Genomic DNA, 18,942 nt, shown 5'->3' on the forward strand with positions numbered 1-18,942 from the left:
GGAACGAGTCGCGTGCGCATGCTTTTGCCGTCTCCCTCTCCCTCCCTCTATTCCACGAACCTCATGCAAATCTGATTCCCTCGTCGGTTGATATTTTTCTTCTCCATTCCTCAGCAGCCATGGATCGACCAAATATCGAGAGGGAGGCGAAAAAGAAGAAGGATGAAAACTCGGCTGTTGCCCCTTTCCCCTTTCTTTCCCTCTTTTCGTGCCTCTCCCGTCCGTTCCTTTCCTTTTCTCTTTTTCACACCCAAACCACCACCACCTTCCTCTCTTTCTTCTCTCACGCAAAAGAGATGCCCAACAGCGCAGGGAACAACCTTCAACGAACGAACGCTTCCGGTCTCCCTCCCTCAGCGAATCCACCCTCGACGTCCTCCTCGTCCCTTGGAGCTCAACATCAACTCCAACGCCCTCGAGGTCCTCCTTCGATTGCGAGCAGCATCAGTTCGGATCGACCTGTCAAATCTTCGAGGGCTGTGAGCTTCACTCCTGAAGTCAGTAGAGCTCAGGCGGGAACGGCGGTGAGTTCAGTTTGGTTTCAACTCTTTCCCTCCTCCTCCTCCACCTTCGTCTTCTTCGCTTCCCTCGTTCGATCGTTCGTTCGTTCGTTCTCGTCTCCCTCTCTCCCTCTCCGGGAGCTCTTCTCTTGATCCTTCGATCTCGCTCGCTCTCTGTTTCGAGAAGGGAGGAGTGCTTGATTGTCGGAGATGGGCTTCGATTCGAGGGGTCGAAACGGAGGAAGGCAGATGGGCGGAGACGTTTCAATCCCTCCTTCCTCTCGGCCGCTCTTTCTTCCACCAAAGCTCTTCTCTCAGCCGAGGAAGGTTTTCTCGGTGTTTGCTCGAGCTCGAAACAGGAGGCTGTAGGGGCAGAAGGAGCGGAGGAAGACCAGCTAGCTGGTTGCTCTCACGAAGTCGACCCCTCCTCCTCTCCCCTCCATCGACAGATCCGAACGCCCAGCTCCGGGTTGCCTTCGTTTCGTTTCTCGTTTGATTGCATCGCTTTCGTTAGTAAGAGTATGGCTCTACTGAGACCTCTCTCAGCTCTCCTTCTCAACTACATCCCTCCCTGCCTTCTTCGAAATGTCGCAAGACTCGAGCTCATCTTTCGCTCCCTCTCCCGTCCCCTCCTATGCGCGTCTCGATCCTGACCTCGCCCACCTTCCTCCCTCCTTACCTCTCACCGAACAGTCCCTCGCAGACTTCCTTCGATCAACTGGTCCAAACCCTCCTCCCGTCGCTGCTTTCCAAGCTGCAGCTCCCCTCCCTCCTCAGCAATCACAGCTCCAACCACCCAGCTCGACCTCGTCCGCTGGAAAGAAGTCTGGAGGAGGAGGAGGAATCTTCAGTCTTGGGAGGAAGAAGACTGCTGCGAGGACGTCGTCGGATGCTGGAGGTGGTGCGAGCTCGTCGTCGTCGGGCGGAGGAGGAGGAGCGTCGATGCAAGCTGGAGGGATCGCAAACGTGAGAGGAGTCGAGACCGTCGTGACTGCTTCTGGGTGAGTACCCTCTCTCTCTCTCTCTTTGCTCGTCTCTTCTTCTCGACAGCTCTCTACGGACGAGTGACTTGCGTCTCGAGAAAGAGCAGAGGAAGAAGTGGTGACTGGAGCAGAGCTGACCTTTCTCGACCTCGCTCTCTCCTTTTGGCAGTCAAACCGTCAACATCATCCCCTACAAACCTCCTCACCTCCCTCCTCTCGCCGGAGGCGAGTCTCTCGATTCCATCACTCCTACTCCTCCAGCTCAGCAAGACCTCTACCGAATCTCAGGACATCCCTACCTCTCGTCGTCGTCCGCTCCCGCACCTCCTCCCGAACGATCTCCTGCGAGGATCCCGAGATCAGGAAGCCAAGGAGCTCTCGACCTTCTCTCCCAGGCTAGGGAAGACTCTCGAGCAGCAGAATCGTCGAACAGGGCTTCGGGAGCAGGGATGAGAAGATCGGAAACAGCTCCTGGACCCATTAACGTCGCAGCTCACTCGTCGTCGTCGTCGTCCTCTCCCTCTCGTCAACCTCCTACCTCCGGCTTCTCCCAAACCCAACTCGCTCCTCCCAACCTCTCCTCTCCACCTCATGCCCAGCCTTCCCGACATCCAGCAACCGCCACCGATTCGCCCTCCAGATCGACTCCCCGAGCAGCAGAAAGAGGCGCGTCTCCACTTCGAAATCCTCGCACTCCTCCCTCCTCCAGACGACCCAGCACCGCTCCCGACGAGCCCACTCAGCAATTCGCTACTCGCAAATCGTCCTCCTCAGGTCCTACGATTCCTTCTCCCGCGGTCCTTCACGCTTCCATCGTGCCTCAGCAGCATCAATCGTCCAGCAGCTACACTCCTCATTCGACTCATGATCAGGTCGGACGCGCCGATTCGCCTACGGATCCGACTCTCTCGCCTTCCTCCCAACCCGTTCAGCTCAGCAGCCAGCTTTCGGACGACGGAAGAGGAGGATCGATCGTTGGCTTCGTTGAATCGAGGCATCAGAGGATCCAGCAGCAGATCTCAACGTTGGAGTTGTTGGGTCAAAGGATCGAGGCAAACGAGGACGGGAACGTCATGGTCGGACGACGAGTCGAGAGGAGGCACATCGCCGTTCAAGTTGGAACTACTCTACCTTCTTCGTCGTTGAAGAGAGCCGAAGCTGGAGACGACGCTACCAAGGTCGAGCAGCAACAGAGGAAGGTTCACCTCTCGAGCGCGTCGTCGTCGACTTCGATCAGGGACGAGACCAGCACTTACCGAACTCCCACCATCGCTTCGTCTCTTGCCCTCGCTACCGGAGATCGAGGACCCGACTCTTCGCCAGAGCTCTTCAGTACGCCCACGGGAAGCAGCGAGGGAACGTTCGTCTCGACCCACAGCACTCACTCGGGAGAATCGCTTCTCGCCTCAGGAGGGAACACCATCGTCACCACCGCTCCTACCACCGCTGCCTCGTCCACCACGTCGACTCCTCTCACCGCTTCTACCTTCTCGCCCTCTACGTCAACGAGCACCTCGACCTCAACCTCAACCAGCACATCCCAAACTCCTCCCGCTCTCCCCTCCTCCCGATCCCTCGCTCAGAAACCCACCCTCTTTCCTCCCTCCCTCGCCCGACCTCCCGGAGGCTACGGATCCTCAGGACTCCTCCTCGCCAAGAAATCCTCCTCGAGGCCTCAGACCTCCCCGGAACTCAGCACTTCGGCTCGAGGAGTCTTTGGAGAAACGTCCCTCAACCAAGCCTCTTCCTCGCCCTCGACGGTGGTTGCGACGAGCCAGGAGGAGAAGGAGAGGGAGAGGAGACTGCTTTACTTGGAGGAGAAGGTCAAGAGGGAGGTGGAGAGGAGGAAGGATGCCGAGGGAGCGATGAAGAGGTTGACTCAGGCGACGGGGGAGCAGAAGGGGAGGTGGGAGGATATGGCTGGGTGGGCTTTGGATGTGAGTGGTTTCTTCTTCCAGTCTTCGCTTCTAGAGAAAGAGACGAAGACTGACTCGTTCTTGCTTTTTTCTTACAGGTGATGGAACGAACCGAACGAGAGCGAACCTTGCTTCGAAGCGAAAACGCCAGACTCAAGAGGGAGGTCGAGCTTTGGAAGATGAAGGCTCAGGTGGCGGAGTCGGGCCAGCAGATGGAGAGGGGTCGACGATCTGGAGGGGAGGGGGGTGAGGGTGGAATGTCGTCGGAGGAGGAGGAGATGGCCCGGGGTGGGTCGTCGTAGTTGGGTCGCGTCGCGTCGTGCTCTTTTTTGCTTGTCTCGTTTTTTGGGGTTCCTTTCTTTCTGTCTTGAGTTTGTCTTTCTATTTTTGGGGGGTTCTTCGTTTCTTCTACTCGTTTTCCTGATAGTATATCTACTGCTTGCTTCTCTCGCTCCTTCTGATCCTCCTTTTTTCACCTCCTTCGCCTCGATTCACGATTTCCACTCGTTCGTTCGCCTTGCTCACCTATCTACTTTCTTTCCTCTTTTCACAAAACACACACGCAGCCTCCAAAATACCTAGCTACGCCTGAATATGCCTTCCCTTGATATCAACCATGTTCTGTACTTTCGTTCGAAGCGACGCGTCTGAGTGCGAGAGACGTTGATCTTACTCGAGACGATGGTGAAGGAGCGGATCGATTCGCCCGAAGGACTAGCGAGATAATTGTATCAAGCTGCATTGTACTGCTAGGTAAGGGGGTAGACCAAGAAAGAACTAAACTAGAGAAAACGAAACCAAAACCAGAAGCAAAAAAGCACTCCCGTCCAACGACGACGCACAACCGATGACCAGCATCCTCCTCCAACCCGCCCTGCCGTACCTTCCTACTCCTTCCTCAAAGCAGCAGGAGGAGGAGGCGGCGGTCCGGCAGGAGGAGCGTAAACGTTCGTATCGGCCGTCGCGGTCGCGTTCGTCTCAGGCGAGGAAGGCCGAGAGTTGAGTTTCTGGATGTACGCTGGGAGGTAAGCGTCGGGATGGAAGGTTGAGACGGCACCAGGGGGAGGAGGCAGAGTGACGATGATGGTGAGGGTGGGTTTGGGAGTGAAGGAGGTGGTTTGGATGGACTGGGAGGATGAGGACGAGAAAAAAGGTGAGCTTGGGTGTTGGGAAGTGGAGAAGAAGGAAGAGGTACGCACCCAGACCTGCATCGAAGCGGGGAAAGATCGATGGCTATCTTGTTTCTTGTACTTGGCGAGGAGGGTTTTGAGTCGGTAGTTGGCCTGAGAGGAGAAAGAAGAGGAGGAGGAGGTCGACGCGTCAAAAGTCAGCGCGTCTTCCTCTCGCCACTCCGAGACCTCGCGTCCCGACGTCCGAACCAACATTAATCGAAGGTTGATAGACTCACAAGGCACTTCCATCCGATGAGAGGAGCGAAGAAGAACAATCCACATCCAAAGAAGAGACCAAGGCCGATCATCTTGATCTCCCAGAACTTCGCCTCGGTATCGTTCTGCATCGACCTGTCGACGAGGCTCATGAGAGGCCAGGGAAGGATGAGAGCGCAGAAGAAGGCGACGATCCAGCAAATCTGCGACGACGAAAATGAAGGAAGGCTTTGGGGTTCAGCGAACGATCCTCTCCTCTCGAGATGAGCTGAAACAGACTGACCTTCTCGATCAGACTTCCGAAGAATCGAGTGTGAAGAGCTTGGAGAGCACTGACTCTCTCGACCCAGATATCGGGGGAGACCTGTTCGTAGAAAGGAAGGGAAACAAAAAGAGCGGTTGTCAGCTCAGGTCGAGGGAGTTCGCCTTCCCTCTCCTCTCTTGTGCTGCCTTCTCGTACTTCCCAAGGACTCACGATTCCGAAAAGCTCCCTAGGCATGACAGGAGCGACCTCTCCCTTCTGTACATCCTGTCCACCCCAAAGACGAACCCAAAAAACTTCGAATCAGCTCGTTGCCTCTTCCCTCTTCCCCTCCCTTCACCTCGTCGCTCCGTTCGTCGAGCTTTAGACTCACGGTTGCGATCTGTCCGTCTCGTCGATATCCAGAGAGTCCGAGACCTCCAGCAGCGTACGAAGGTGGAGTGATAGGCATGGTGGTGGGTTGAGAGGTTTTGTTGAGGAAGAAGAAGGAGGGGAGGAGAGACCTGCTCGGAGGGAGGGAGGAAGAGCGAGGGGGAACGACCGGAGAGAGGGAGGATGGTGAGAGGAAGAGGAAGTAGAGGATGCCAGATCCGTAAAGTTGAAGACCAGCTTGAAGAGAGGAGGAGAGAAGAGAGAAGAGAGAAGAGACGGAACGAAGAAAGAGCGAAGAGAGGTCTGGTGAAGAGAGTGGCCGTTGGGAGGGAAGCATGGGCTGCCAATCGAAGCCGTCGAGAGGGGCGATTTGGGCGAGCGGAGTCGAAAAGAACGAGGTGAAGTGTGTAGGGCAGATGGATCAGCGTATATAACCAGACGCACAGAGGCGAGGGAAGAAAGAACGGACGAAAACGTGTGGGAGACTTCGAGTTCCTAGAAGGGGAGATGAGCTGCGACGCGTGTCTTCCAGCGATGAAGACGCGTCTAGCCAGCCCTCAGCGGAGGATCAGCGTCAGGCTTGGGAGATTAGAAGAAAAAAGTAAGATTGGAGGCTAAGAGCTCAGCACCGCTGGATAAATGTCGAAGGAGACGAGAGCAAGGACGCGTCGTCGATGAGCCAGGACCCGCCTAACTTTAGAGGCTAGCTCGAGACGCTGTCGACACAAGTCGACAGCTGGATCTGAAGAGAGTAAGTTAAGAGCTATCAGTGCGAGATTAGGCTGTTCCAGCTCATTCCGAGATGGCACTGAAACGGAGGGCGGAGTTGAAGAGAAGGTTGAAGGACCAAGTCGAGTTGAGTTTAGAGTCGTAGAGTGAGGAGCGGTCAAGGAGCTGTCAGAAGGCGAGCGGAATCAAAATGCTGCTGAAGATGTCCGAATGAGAGTGAACGTCCCGTGGGCAGGATTCGGTTGAGGGGGGGAATCGGTAGGGCGAAGAGGCGGCCTGTGAGAGTGGGAAAGAAGGAGAGGGAGGAGAGATTGCTCCGAGGTTGGAGGTTGGGAGCGGGAGATCTACCAGCTCCGAGGCAAAGTCAGGAGAAGCTGTTAATCATATGAGAGTCACTGATGGGATGAGCAGCGTTTCTTCTGCTTTTGAGGTCGATGCGGTTGGAGGATAGAAGAGCGAAAAGGATGAGCTCGACCTTTTTCATTCATGACGGCCAGCTCGTCCTCCCCTTCCCTCTCCTTCCTCCTCATCCTAGGAATCTCCTTTTTCATACATCTCGTCCTCATCGCCTATGGATCCTATCAGGACTCGATCTCGACCGTCAAGTACACGGACGTAGACTACAACGTCTTCTCGGACGCAGCCAGATTCGTGGCCACGGGAGAAGGAGGAGCGAGCGAAGGCCTTTGGGGAGGAAGCTGGATAGGATCGTGAGTGAAATTGACCTCGGATCGGTCCAGCGGTGTGCTCGAGATGTATGAGTGAACTCTGAGCTCCAAAAAAGCTCAGGGGAAGGTTTGAAAAGGGGAGGAATGGCGAGCTTCGATTTGTTCGAGCTCACCATCTTCCTTCCTTCCTCCTCTTCATCGACCTCGCCTTCCACGACGCTTGGAGATCCGAAGCTGACTTTTGAACCCCTTATCGTTCTCCTACAGTCCCTACTCTCGCTCAACATATCGATACACACCCCTCCTTTCGATCCTCCTCCTTCCCAACCATCTCCTCCATCCCTCCTTCGGCAAAGTCCTCTTCTCCCTCTGCGACATCCTCATCGGATACCTCCTCTACCTCCTTTTCCCTCGAGGACCACGCCAAGAGATCTCTTCGAGTCCAGCTGGCCAGGAGGAGGATCCTTCTTCGTCGGCTCAGACGTCAGCTCTCCCTGCTCCTCCCTCCACAACCAAACCTCGTTCAGCCGTCCACTCCTCCTCCTCTTCCACCACCCCTACCACGCCAGCAAGCTGCCCTCAATCCTCCCCAACCCTTTGGATATCTCTTCTCTGGCTGCTCAACCCCTTCCCTCTCAACATCTCCACGAGAGGCTCCTCAGAGTCGCTCCTCGGAGCTCTCATCCTCTCTTCCCTCTACCTCTTCTCCACACCGTCTCCTTCTTCCCCTCCAAGATCCAAATCCAATTCCACCAAACCTCGACTCACATCCTCTTCCTCCCTCACTCTACGTGAGATCCTGGCCTCAGCACTCCTCGGTCTCGCCGTTCACGTCAAAATCTACCCCGTCGTCTTCGCGTTCGCCGTGCTCGGTTGGCTCGGAAGAGGTCAACGAACCTGGTTGGCAAGGACAGGAGTATGTAGAAAAGGAGTGGAGTTTGGTTTGGTCAGCGGAGGAGTTTTCGTATTGATGACTGGGCTTTGTTGGTTGATGTGAGTAGCGCGTCGCCTCTCTTTTCCCTCGAACTTCTCTGACCGACTTTTCCTTTCTCATCCGACCGTACAGTTGGGGATACCCAGCTCTTCATCATCCCTACCTCTACCATCTCACTCGGCTCGACCATCGTCACAACTTCTCGCCTTACTTCTACCCGATCTACCTCCTCTCCTCGTCGACCTCGTCCTCCCTCGACATCAGCAGCTCGTTCCTCTCAACGTTCACTCGATCGCCTCTCGCTTCCTTCCTTCCTCAAATGGGACTCAGTATAGGCTTGGGATGGATCTATGGAGCGAAGGGAGAGCTGGCGATGGGATGGACGGTGGCGACAGGAGTCTTCGTCGCGTTCAACAAGGTCGTGACGAGTCAGGTTCGTTTCCTTTCCCTCCCTTCCTTCAGATCAGAACTCAAGGCTCGGACGCTCATTCAGTCACTTCTTTTTCCTCGCTTTGCAGTACTTTTTGTGGTACCTTTCGTTCCTACCTCTCATCCTCCCACGGATCCATCTCCCTCGATGGAAATCGATGTCGATGCTCGCAGCCTGGATCGTAGGACAGGTTCGTTTCAGCTCAATCTCTTCGACGCCTCGGATCCTCTTCGCTCGAGCTGACCTTCTCGTCGCTTTTTGTCTGTATCCAGGCTCTCTGGCTCCTCCCAGCCTTTCAACTCGAGTTCCTCGGACGCGAGACGTTTCTCCTTCTTTGGGCGGCGAGCATCCTCTTCTTAGTCGTCAACGGAGTGATCATGGGGGAGATGATGCAAGCTTTTCGATGAGATATGACGTTCGCATATCGAGGAAACCTTCGCGTCTCAGGAGAAAGAGAGGAGAGGAGAGAAGAGAAGGGAAGGGAACGACTCAAACTGACGACCGGTCCCTTTTCGCCCACCGGCCGTCTAGACTCTAGAGGCCGCCTTTCTGGCTTCGCATCTGTTCCAGGGTGGCTCGCTTTGGAGACGTCTATGCTTCGGAAAACGGACGGGGGTGCAGGTGAGTCACTCCTAACTTTTTTTCGAGATGCTGAACGTGTGGCTGAAACACTCCGCCCGCTGTTCTTTAGCTTCGAGTTCGTCGAGGAGCTGTCTGTTGTAGGTAAGCTTTTCAAGCTAGCTGCCTCGAGCTCTCTTCCTTCTTCTTCCCATCTCTGACCCATCAAAACTTCTTTCCCAGCAGCTGTTCTTCTCCTTCAATACTCAGACACGATCGATCGGTCGTTCGACGCGTTGACCTCTCCCTCTCCTCACAACGCTTTCTCTTCCCCTGCAAAGGTCGGTCTTTTTCCCTGTATCGGCTGCTTGACGAATCGTTTGATCCCGTAGATCGCATGGCTCAGATAAAACGGTCCGGGGAGGAGAGGAGAAAAGCCCCCTGCATGGGAGGGCTGAGGTCCAAAAAGGAAAACTGACACGTTCTGCTCTCTTCTTGCCATCGACCACATCTCTTCTCTCCTTTCCTTCCCCCCTTCTCCTTTCCATCACCCACCCACACACTCTTTCCAACCACCCACACTCTTTTAAACAACAGCCATGCTCGCCTCTATCCCAACTCTCCTCGTCTCCCTCCTCGCCGCTTCTCAACTCGTCGCCGCCGCTCCTATGGAGAAGCGATGCGTTGGTACTATCTCCAAGCCGGCTGATGTAGCAGCTGCAAAGAAGTGCACTACTATCAACAGTCAGTAGTTTCCACTCGGTTCGAGGTTGGCGTCGTCGCCGAGATTCGAGCTGACCTCTCTCTTTCCTCTTCTCCTCCCGATTTTGCAGTCAACGGCGGCCTAGTCATGCCCTCCAAGGTACGATTTGACCTTCATTCGAGCCTCTACTTTCCTTCTCAAAGCCGTTCGTCGAGGGACGTCCACACTTTTTTGATTCGTCGAACTGACGGGTCCACCCTTTTTCCGTTTTTTCTCCTTTCATCTGGGTCCTACCTCTCTTCAGACTATTCTCGACCTCAAGAACCTCCTCGTACGTTCTTTAGCTGGTTTCTTCGAGGCTCAAAGCTGACCATCTCCTCGTCTATCTCGCGTTACAGAAAGGGACCGTCGTCAATCTCAAGGGAAACATCAACGTCTGTGGAAAGGTCGCTTGGGCCGACGGACCTTGCGTTCAGATCTCTGGAGAAGGTGTCACTTTCAACGGAGGAGGGTTTACCATGGAAGGAAACGGAGCTTCTTACTGGGATACTCTGGGTGGCAATGTGAGTCTAGCGTCGAAGCGTCCAAGCCTGCCGTTTTGACTCTTCGCGTCGTTTCGATTCCAGGGAGGCGTCGACAAGCCGAAATTCATCAGCGTCACTATGTCTGGGACTTTCCAGAATCTCTACATCAAGGTGAGCTTTATGAGAGAGTGTTCTAGAGTCGAAGGAGACGAACTCACGCTCCTGTTCTGCTCTCTTTCAGAACACGCCTCGACACGTCTTCTCGATCGGAAACACGGCTGCTCTCCTCATCACCGACGTACACATCGACAACACTGCTGGAAACCAGCTCTCTGGGGGAAAGACTCGCGGACATAACACGGATTGCTTTGGCGAGTCTACTGTTTCTCTACTGTTTCCCCCTCCTGAGACGACGCGAGGTCAACGCTCAACAAATCACTTTCCCGTCGCTTTTTTCTCCCCACTGACTTTTTCTTCCCTCCTTCGCTCGCAGACGTTTCGGCTACTCACACAACCATTCAAAAGTCTACTTGCAACAGTGCGTATCGATGGTTTCGTTTCGGATGGGATGGAGGGAGGAAGCTTACCCCGTCGCTGACTCCGTCCTTTCCCCTTCCCTCTTTCAGACCAGGACGATTGTCTCGCTGTAAGTCCTCATCTCTGCTGGAAGCTCTATCGTTTCATATTCTGACCTTCATCTCCTTGCGCCTCGCAGATCAACAAGGGGTGAGAGCCGAACCGGAGCGAGTCACGACGCGTCTTTTCGTTGCTGACTTTCTCCTTCCTCCTCTCCTTCAAGATCCGATATCAAGTTCCTCAACAACGTCTGCAACGGAGTGAGTCTGACCGCGTTCTTTTCTCTCTAGATCCCTACTGACCTCTCGTTATTCTTTCCGTTTCCTAGGGACACGGAATTTCGAGTGAGTTCAGCCAACTCGGACCCTTTCCCTGTGTTGAGCTGATCCGCCTTCCTGTCTTCTGCTCGCTTCAGTCGGAAGCATTGCTAGCGGAAAGACTGTTTCTGGAGGTGAGTTTCTTCGAACTGTTCGAGAGTCGTCGTCGAAGTTCGACGAACTGACTCCCGCCCTGTTCTTTTCGAAGTTACCATCACGGGAAACACCATCACCAACTCCGACAACGGATTGAGGTGAGCGATCTAACTCTACTTTTCTCTCCGGCATTGTCAGAGCTAACGATTCCTGATTCCTTCGTTCTCCAGGATCAAGAGTGAGTCGAGATAAAGAGGGGAGACGACGAAAGTAAACTGACGTGTCGTTCTTCGAATCAGCTATCGAGGGAGCCACTGGAGCTTCCGTCTCAGACGTTACCTACACTGGGAACAAAGTCGTCGCCGCTACCAAGTACGGAGTCGTCATTCAGGCGCGTCTCGACTTCGCTTTCATACTCCCTGAACCGTTCTGCCCTCGCATCGCGTCGCTCCTCTCACTGACTGCCTCCACTTTCCTTCATTCTCGCCCAACAGCAAGACTACCTCAACGGAGGACCTACTGGAAAGCCCTCTTCCGGAGTCCCCATCAAGAACATCGTCTTCGCTTCTGGAAACACTGTCACCGTCGGACCGAAAGGAAAGAAGGTCTACGTTCTGTGAGCTCTAATTCCCTTTCCGACCTTTCAACCGGTAGCTGACCTGTCGCCTTTTTTTTGTCTCGCAGCTGTGGAACTGGAACCTGCACTGGGAACTGGAACTGGTCTGGATTGACCGCGTCGGGGGGAGTCGCTGGATCGGTTAGTCCTTGTCCTCCTCGCGTTTGACTCCACTCACTCACTGGTTCTTCTTTTCTCATTTTCAGATCACTCCTTCCACCGTCCCCATCAAGAACTTCAAGCTCTAATCCGAAGGCATTTGCTCAGTCTCGTTTCTCTCGCGCGTCGTCCAGGAGTCGATCTTTCTCTCTCTATCTTTCTATCCTCATCGCTAGTCGTCCATCTTTTGGAACCCTCGCTCTCTTTATATCGTTTCCCTTCTCATCGAATGAGCCTTTTTCTCGACCTCGTTGCGGCCTCAGGGAACTGAACCGTCGAGAAGTCAAGTTTCGAGTCGAGCTCAACCGATCCCTCCAACGCCGACCTTCCCTCTTCCCCTTCTCCTTCTCCTTCCAGCAAAGTCGCACTCACCCACCATGGCTCCCAAGAAGAAGGTCATCCTCTGTCAGATATGTGAAGCGAATCAGTTCAAGTACAAGTGCTCCAAGTGTATGGTCGTCTAGTGAGTGGTTGAGCTTTTGTTGAGCTTGTCGACTCCTTCCCTCCCTCTTTCTTGAGCTGACCTTCCTTCCTTCCTTCTGCCCTACAGCTGCTCGGTTCCTTGCTACAAGAAGCACAAGGGTACGTGTCTCCTCCTCCAAGATGGGAGATCCCGAGCTCCAGTTCTCGTAGGAGCTGACCTTCGTTCGTTGTTTAACAGAGGAATCCTGCACCCACCTCGTTCCCTCCGACCTTCCTCCTCCCTCCTCCTCTGAACCCTCAACAACAACTCCCTCCGAACCCTCTACCTCAACATTACCTTCCGAGCCAACAGAAGAATCCATACCGACCACCTCAACCGAAGAGGAACCTTCAGCAGAAGCTTCGACCTCTTCCTCCCTCCCCAAACCCACCGCACCACCTTCGATTCGAGCTCTCTCGACGCTGCTCTGGCCAACAGAATCTGAAGATGCCGACATGGCAGATGGAGCTGGAGATCCTTTAGAGAAGTACGAGCCGAAACCTCTGCGAAGGGAAGAGCTCATGGCTATAGGTGAGTCGTCTCGCATCCTTCGTTCAGAAGGAGTCGAAGCTCACCCAAACCTCCTTCCTTCCTTTCCTTTCGTCTCCCTCTTCAGCGACCTCTCCGGAACTCCGAATCCTTCTCTCCAACCCCCTCCTCCCTCCTCTACTTAACAAAATCAACTCGATACCACCCTCCTCCTCTCATCATCATCACCACCCTTCGCCTCTCTCCTCAAGAGACGCTTTCCTCAAAGCTGCCCTCGGCGTCGTGCCTCCCTCCTCCTCCCATCAGCAGCCCGTCCACTCCGTCAACTACCGAGGTCGAGGTGGACGAGGAAGAGGAAGAGGTGGAAGAGGAGGTGGTGCGAACGGTGGGCTCAGAGGAGGGGAGGACGGGCTGGGAATGACGGACGAGGAGATGTTGGTGTTCAGATCGTTCGCGGCTTGTGTCGAGAAGGTGTTGAAGAGCGTGAGGGATGAGAGGAGAGGCTTGGATTGGGAGGATGGGCTGGGATTATGATGGAGTATTCTGTCTCCTGATGTCTTATGGAAAGCAAGAGAACGAGCAGGAGAAGATCGAAGGGAGGATGGACGAGAAACGCGTCGTGATTCCGAAAGGTGAGTCGTCTCTCCCTCCTCCTGCTTCCTCATCCTTGTATCGTAGCTAGCCGTCTGTGATTCCCTCTACTGACCTGACTGTTCATCCTCTTCCAGGCCCGCTTGAGAGATCAACAACCGCGATCGCTCCAGATCGCTTCCCTCCGACGGTTCCCTCGGCGACGCTCTTTGTTTTTTCCTCCTTGGCTGGCACCTTCAGCTCTTCGTTCCCTCCTTCCTCCCTTCTCAACCACCACCTCCTCCTCAACATCGGATACGTCAAGATGTTCTCGCCGTTTCTCCTCCTTCTAGCTCTTCCTTCCCTCAGTTCGGCCGCTCCCGTCTACGACAACTTGACCCTCCACAACCCAGCTCCTCCTTCTCCTCCCCTTCCTTCGACCATCGCTTGGAACATCCCTCCTAGATCAGATCAGGATCTCGCAGATATAGGCCTACCTGTAGGGAGGCAGCTGTCTGGGAATTTTCTCGGGTTTTCCATTGAGAGGTGAGTTCGGATCAGGAGACGTCGACGCGTTTGAAGAGGGAGGGACGGGAACGTGCTGGAGTCGAGCTCGAAGGAGGCTCGTTCGCAGTTTTTTCGATCTGCACGGGGTTAGAAGGGATGTATGCACACGTCAAGTGAGCAGAAGGGGGGGGGGAATACGAAGTTTCGTCGCAGAGGAGGCGCGAGAGAGAGAGAAAGAAGAGGATCGGGCTGACGCGCTCTACAGTTCCGTCTCCGATCAAGTGATCGCTGGAAATGATGGACTCATGAAGATGCAGCTTCTTCGTGAGTTTCGTTTCATGCCTATACTGAAGGAACGAGACGAGGAGGACAGTCCTTGGAGGAGAGGAAGAGAGGCCTGCGAGCTCGCCTCCCAAGTGATCTTTGCCCGCCGAGTTGACTCTTTCTCTCCTCTATTTCGTCTCGCAGATCATCTCCGAAATATCCAGCAGCGAGCAGGAGCTGGCCCTAGGATCCGTTGGGGTGGCAACAGTCAAGAAGGGGTACGTTCCGCTCCCTCTTCCTTCTCGTCGAGGAACGGAGATTCTGACGCGACGACGTGCTTCTCTCTTTCGCCAGTCCACTCTCTACCCTGAAGGTCTCGAATCCGGAGACCTCATCGACAAGGACACCTCTCGAACCAAGACTCCTCTCATTGACTACGATCTCACCCTCTTCTACGCCATGTCCAACATCTCAGCCTTGACGGCAACCGAATGGTTCATCGGGCTCAGCTTTGCGGACGCGACCAACCAGGAGAATGTCGTCGTCGTGATGCAGGAAGCAAAGAGGATCCTGGGAGACAACCTTTCCGCCTTCCAACTGGGCAACGAACCTGATCTCTACGCCGGAAGTGCTGCTCGTCGTCCAGCTCCCTACGAGATCGACGATTACCAGAGGGAGTTCGAGGCCGCTCTCTCCAACATCGACGCTCTCACTCAGTCTACGCTCGAGGAGGAGGACCGAACGAAGTACCTCGGTCCGAGCGTTTGCTGCACTTGGTCTCCAGACGATATGGATGCGGCTGGGTATCTCGAGAAGTTCGGATCTCAACTCAAAGCTTGGACGTGAGTTCGTGTCCTTCCGTCGCGTCGTCGACTTGCTCTGACTTCCTCTTCCCCTTATCTTTATTTTCAGAGTCGAGCACTACCCGTCAGTCCATGAGAATTTCAATAGGCCCTCAAGTAGCCTCTCTGACCTCTCAATTTTTCCTATCAGGCAACACAACTGCGACCTCAACCCAACCAACACGATCAAGACGCCCGAAGAGACTCAGGACCTCTTCTCAACTTACCTCACCCACAACGGTCCTCTCGATTACGTGCAGCAGTACATTTCGACGGCGAACAAGGCTACAGATATGGGACTGGATGTGTTCATGCTCGAGGTGAGTTTGAAACGAAGGGAACCAGGACGCGTCCGATTCGAGAGAGGCAAACTGACGCTCGTTTCCTCCGATTCTTCATCTTGCACAGTTCAACACCGCTAGTTGCAGTGGGTTCCCTGGACTGTCGACGAGGTAAGCAACAGCTTCCACAGAGCTTCTTCTCCAGACGCCTCGACCCAAGCTGACTCGACGCTCGACGCGTTTCTCTTCGTTCAGCTTCGGTGCCGCGTTCGTTCTCTTCTCCCAATTCCTTTCTTCCCGACACATCGGTTCGCATCCTCTACTAACCTATCCTTCCGATCTTCCTCTTCCTTCGTCCCGCTTCAGCCTCTGGATCGCCGACGCTGCCCTTGCTCTCGCGAGTCGAAAGTTCTCGACCGTTTTGATTCACGTCGGAGGAAGGTCGGGATTCTACAACGTCAGTTCATCTCCAGGCATCGTCTCACTCCGTCTCTTCCATACCTCAATGATGAAACCTCTCGCTGAACTCGCTCTCCCCCTTCTTCTTCTCGTCGTCCTCCTTCCCCTTAGCCCTTCACTGCTCCCCCGGGAGGTCAGCCCGACAAACCCAACTGGACTACTGGATCGCCTTACTATCCTACCCTTGTCCTCGCTGAGGCTCTCGGAAAGAGCAACCAGAGTCAAGTCGTCGACCTCACGGGAGGAGTCTTGGGGAACGTGACGAACGAGTGAGTCTGCTTTCCTCTCCCTTGACGCGTCTTTCGTCTCTCTTCTCTCCCTGACGACTTCCCGTTCTTATCTCTATCAGGCAAGCACCTGCTTACGCTATCTACGAGAACGGAGTCGCGACTCGAGTCGTCTTGATCAACTACGTTTCGGATCCTTCGGGAGCGAACGACTTTACCGCTACCCTGACTGGTCAGAGCTCGGAGAAGGTATACGTTCGGTGAGTCTCACTCCCCTCTTCCCTTTTATAGACCCTTCCTGACCCCTATCTCTCTCATTTTTCACAGCTACCTCACCGCAGGTTCGTCTGATCTCCCTCTCGTTCCTCTGTCCCTTTCTCCTCCTAACCCTCCCATCGTTTCTTTCCTTCGTCGTAACTCCACCAGTCAACGGAGTTGCCGAACAAGAACAGATCTACTGGGCGAATCAAACTCTCGGTAAATCCTGGGAATCGACAGGCCAACTTTGGGGGGACGTTTCGACCGTCGAGATTCCATGCAACGAGGACGGAACGTGCTCGATTCCGGTCTACGCTCCCTCGCTGGCGGTGGTCTATCTCTCGGAGGAGGCACTGAGGAACTCGACTCCTGATCCAGCTGAGGCTGCGGTTGGAGGAAGCGGGAACGAAGAGTTCGGGAGGTGAGCTTGACGCGACTCTGAGTTCGTCTCTTTGAGAGAGCGGGAAGGGCTGACTCAAAGCTGCTTTCTTCTCTTTCGTGCGAGCAGTGAATCTCCGTCTGGCTCGTCGTCGTCTGGAGGAGGAAGAGAGGGAGAAGAATCGAGTGCCAGCGCGTCGCTGAAACTTGGTTGGACGTTGGGCTCTTCGCTTCTCAGTCTCGGACTCGGATCTCTTCTTGCTTGATTATTCAGCGAGGGTATAGATGAAATGTAACATCATCGAATCGGAAGCTATCGGAGCTTCATCACCAGGAACACCGCTCCTACAACTAACAACGACTCGAGAGCTACCTTCGTAGATTGACTGAGAGCGAATCCAGGAGAAACGACGACCGCCCCAGGTGCTGGGTAAGACTCTCCTCCCGAGTTGATTCGAGCGGCAGCGGCAACCATCTCCTCGTCGGATCGGATGTAGTGTCGTTGGAACTGGGGGCGAGAAAGGAAGGGGAGGGGAGAGGAGTGTCAGTCCTCGACGCGTCAACTCGAACGCGTCCGTTCTTTGGGACATTTGCTCGAGATGAAGAGAGATTGAGACTAACGAGATCTTGTTGGATCCACCTGTCGTGTGGGAAGAGAATGAAAGAAGAAGAAGCAGGGATCAGCTCGTGTGGCTCGAGACGCGTCGTGCCCCTCGGCTCTCGGATTGGGGGAAGGAACAGAGAGATAGAAGACTCACAGAATCCTGTTGATCGCTCGAAGAACCTTTAACTTCATGGCAGCTGGGAGAGTTTCCTCGTCAAGAGGAACGATCGTGGCGACGAGGACTGAGCGAGCAAAACAAAAGACGAAGGAGTCAGCGTCGAGAGCCGGTGAAGGAAGACGGAAAACGCTCACCGTCTTCAACCCAACCAAGAAGAAGAGAAGTAGCGAGCAGATCAACGACCAGAGGATCCTTCTTCTTCCTGTGTTCGAAGCCTGCGACGCCCGCTGTTGAGCGAAACAGAGCGAGGGAGAGAACGAGTCGAGGTCAGCTTTTCGGCTCGATACGAGCGGTTTTGATCTCGAGGGAAGGCAGAGAGACGAACTGTGCATAAGTCCGACCTGAGAGAGGTGGTGGGAGAGAAGAAAAGAAAGAAACGCGCGAACCAAACAAACGGTCAGCTCGAGACTAAAAAGGATGGAGACATTGAAAGCTCGTCGAACGGACCTTGTCGAGATATTCCCAGGTAGCAGGGTTGTTGTAGTCGGCAGTGAAGACCTGAAAGAGAGAGTGGTCGGCTTCTAGAAGCGGCGAAACAGACGTGAACTAGGACGACGCACCTTGAGAGCCCACTTGGTCAAGAAGGATTTCCTGAAGGCAATCTGAGGATCATCGAGCGTAAGTCCTGCGAGGTCCTTGGGACGGTCACCTCTTTGAAAGGCGGAACCGAGATGAAAGTCAGCAACGGTGGGCCGTCGAGGAGGAGAACCGAACTTACTCGAAACCAGAGTTTGCGGGCAAGAAGGAGGCTTTGGTGTAGTCGAACTTGAAGAGATGTTCTGTTAGAAGAAGGGCAAGTCAGTCAAAGTCCTCTTAGAGGTTGAAAGGCTGAACTGACCGTAAACTCCATCAACCACTCCCTTCACCAGAGGCCCGACCAAAGAAGCCGCGGCGTTGAGAGTCTCGCCATCCTCGACTGAGAAACCGATAAATTCCCTGGCGAAAGCGATTCGATCCGGAAGGGAGGTCTGAAGCTTGTGTCGGTCGACGTGTTGCATAGTTGGTGAAGGTGAAAGGTTGAAGAAGGGAGAAAGAGGGTGATGGTGGTTCGGAGGGAAGACTCGTTCAGGTTTCAAGCATCTTTTTCTGCACCAAACTTCGAAACGCCTCTCACTTACGGAACGGAAATTGCCTCGTATGGTGGCGCCGCGTGGCTTGGGAAGGAAGAAGAAGAAGCGTAAAAGAACTGCTGACTGAAAAACGGCGAGGAAGGTTGGGAGAACCGGGGACGGGAAACGAAGCGGTCGAGGGGGGGAACTGTTCTTTCAAGAGGGAAGCGAGGGAGGTGAGAAGTCCGTTGGATCTGTCACGAACGCACGATGTAAAGGTCGAGGCGCGGAAGAGCTCGAGAAAGTTTTCGAGAGAGGTGTTGCAGGCGGAGAGGAAGGAAAAGGGAAGCGACACGCGAAAGAACCAAACCCCGACGCGTCCGTTCATTTCAACTCTCCGAGTTCAGGGTTCGTCCTCGCCCCTGGTTCTTCCGTTTCTCCTTCTGAAGAGCATAGACCGGATCTCTATGGTATCCCGTCTTTGGAGAACCCAATCTTCTAGCCTCAGTCAAAATGATGCCAGTCGGCAAACGAACGAAAGTCGTCGGCCGACCGAGTCCTCGACGCGTCCGACCCCTTCCTTCTTTCTCCCACTCTCACCACCTCCCCTGCACCCACCCAAAAGAGCAAAGAGCAGCATAA

General features: G+C 54.5%; 8 protein-coding genes across 8 annotated transcripts; 5 read left to right on the forward strand and 3 right to left on the reverse strand.

Annotated features, from left to right (window-relative positions):
* Positions 1-296: 296 nt before the first annotated feature.
* BDY24DRAFT_441819 (uncharacterized protein) lies at positions 297-4,015 on the forward strand (the record flags this gene model as incomplete). The annotated part of the gene is made up of 4 exons (XM_076644639.1): positions 297-524; positions 1,194-1,501; positions 1,653-3,420; positions 3,498-4,015. 4 exons carry the CDS (start codon positions 297-299, stop codon positions 3,699-3,701), a joined length of 2,508 nt encoding a protein of 835 aa, XP_076496293.1. The 3' UTR covers positions 3,702-4,015.
* Positions 4,016-4,286: 271 nt separating this feature from the next.
* On the reverse strand, positions 4,287-5,500 carry BDY24DRAFT_415632 (uncharacterized protein; the record flags this gene model as incomplete). The annotated part of the gene is made up of 6 exons (XM_076643472.1): positions 4,287-4,526; positions 4,599-4,682; positions 4,808-4,990; positions 5,071-5,151; positions 5,263-5,316; positions 5,423-5,500. The coding sequence occupies 6 exons, from the start codon at positions 5,498-5,500 to the stop codon at positions 4,287-4,289; spliced, it is 720 nt and encodes a 239-aa protein (XP_076496294.1).
* A 727-nt stretch (positions 5,501-6,227) lies between these two features.
* On the forward strand, positions 6,228-8,874 carry GPI14 (glycosylphosphatidylinositol-alpha 1,4 mannosyltransferase I). The gene is made up of 6 exons (XM_076645096.1): positions 6,228-6,860; positions 7,086-7,811; positions 7,885-8,185; positions 8,271-8,372; positions 8,455-8,803; position 8,874. The coding sequence occupies exons 1-5, from the start codon at positions 6,637-6,639 to the stop codon at positions 8,587-8,589; spliced, it is 1,488 nt and encodes a 495-aa protein (XP_076496295.1). The 5' UTR covers positions 6,228-6,636; the 3' UTR covers positions 8,590-8,803; position 8,874.
* Positions 8,875-9,106: 232 nt separating this feature from the next.
* On the forward strand, positions 9,107-11,977 carry BDY24DRAFT_390687 (glycoside hydrolase). Its single transcript, XM_076640702.1, has 18 exons — positions 9,107-9,484; positions 9,574-9,602; positions 9,748-9,774; positions 9,842-10,006; positions 10,070-10,138; positions 10,209-10,338; positions 10,461-10,505; positions 10,594-10,613; positions 10,683-10,693; positions 10,767-10,803; positions 10,872-10,887; positions 10,959-10,994; positions 11,069-11,114; positions 11,187-11,194; positions 11,256-11,347; positions 11,451-11,572; positions 11,641-11,713; positions 11,779-11,977. Exons 1-18 carry the CDS (start codon positions 9,340-9,342, stop codon positions 11,818-11,820), a joined length of 1,113 nt encoding a protein of 370 aa, XP_076496296.1. The 5' UTR covers positions 9,107-9,339; the 3' UTR covers positions 11,821-11,977.
* On the forward strand, positions 11,931-13,689 carry BDY24DRAFT_74302 (zinc finger HIT domain-containing protein). The gene is made up of 5 exons (XM_076645097.1): positions 11,931-12,194; positions 12,282-12,313; positions 12,393-12,725; positions 12,811-13,315; positions 13,412-13,689. Exons 1-4 carry the CDS (start codon positions 12,109-12,111, stop codon positions 13,215-13,217), a joined length of 858 nt encoding a protein of 285 aa, XP_076496297.1. The 5' UTR covers positions 11,931-12,108; the 3' UTR covers positions 13,218-13,315; positions 13,412-13,689.
* On the forward strand, positions 13,690-16,787 carry BDY24DRAFT_74303 (glycosyl hydrolase family 79 C-terminal domain-containing protein). Its single transcript, XM_076645098.1, has 13 exons — positions 13,690-14,084; positions 14,229-14,302; positions 14,379-14,866; positions 14,937-14,951; positions 15,018-15,186; positions 15,275-15,318; positions 15,403-15,414; positions 15,514-15,604; positions 15,718-15,875; positions 15,956-16,093; positions 16,161-16,174; positions 16,260-16,512; positions 16,600-16,787. The coding sequence occupies exons 1-13, from the start codon at positions 14,066-14,068 to the stop codon at positions 16,733-16,735; spliced, it is 1,611 nt and encodes a 536-aa protein (XP_076496298.1). The 5' UTR covers positions 13,690-14,065; the 3' UTR covers positions 16,736-16,787.
* Positions 16,756-18,313, reverse strand: BDY24DRAFT_390697 (protoglobin family protein). Its single transcript, XM_076640703.1, has 9 exons — positions 18,090-18,313; positions 17,970-18,030; positions 17,812-17,902; positions 17,699-17,749; positions 17,577-17,592; positions 17,386-17,478; positions 17,228-17,315; positions 17,091-17,109; positions 16,756-16,977 (listed from the first exon to the last, which is right to left on the reverse strand). Exons 1-9 carry the CDS (start codon positions 18,247-18,249, stop codon positions 16,783-16,785), a joined length of 774 nt encoding a protein of 257 aa, XP_076496299.1. The 5' UTR covers positions 18,250-18,313; the 3' UTR covers positions 16,756-16,782.
* Positions 18,314-18,938, reverse strand: BDY24DRAFT_390699 (uncharacterized protein; the record flags this gene model as incomplete). The annotated part of the gene is made up of 1 exon (XM_076640704.1): positions 18,314-18,938. A coding segment is annotated over exon 1 (323 nt), but the record flags the coding sequence as incomplete, so codon positions are not given.
* Positions 18,939-18,942: the final 4 nt, after the last annotated feature.

This window comes from Mrakia frigida (genome assembly GCF_051309035.1).
Source record: "Mrakia frigida strain ATCC 22029 unplaced genomic scaffold BDY24scaffold_17, whole genome shotgun sequence".
Lineage (NCBI taxonomy): Eukaryota > Fungi > Basidiomycota > Tremellomycetes > Cystofilobasidiales > Mrakiaceae > Mrakia > Mrakia frigida.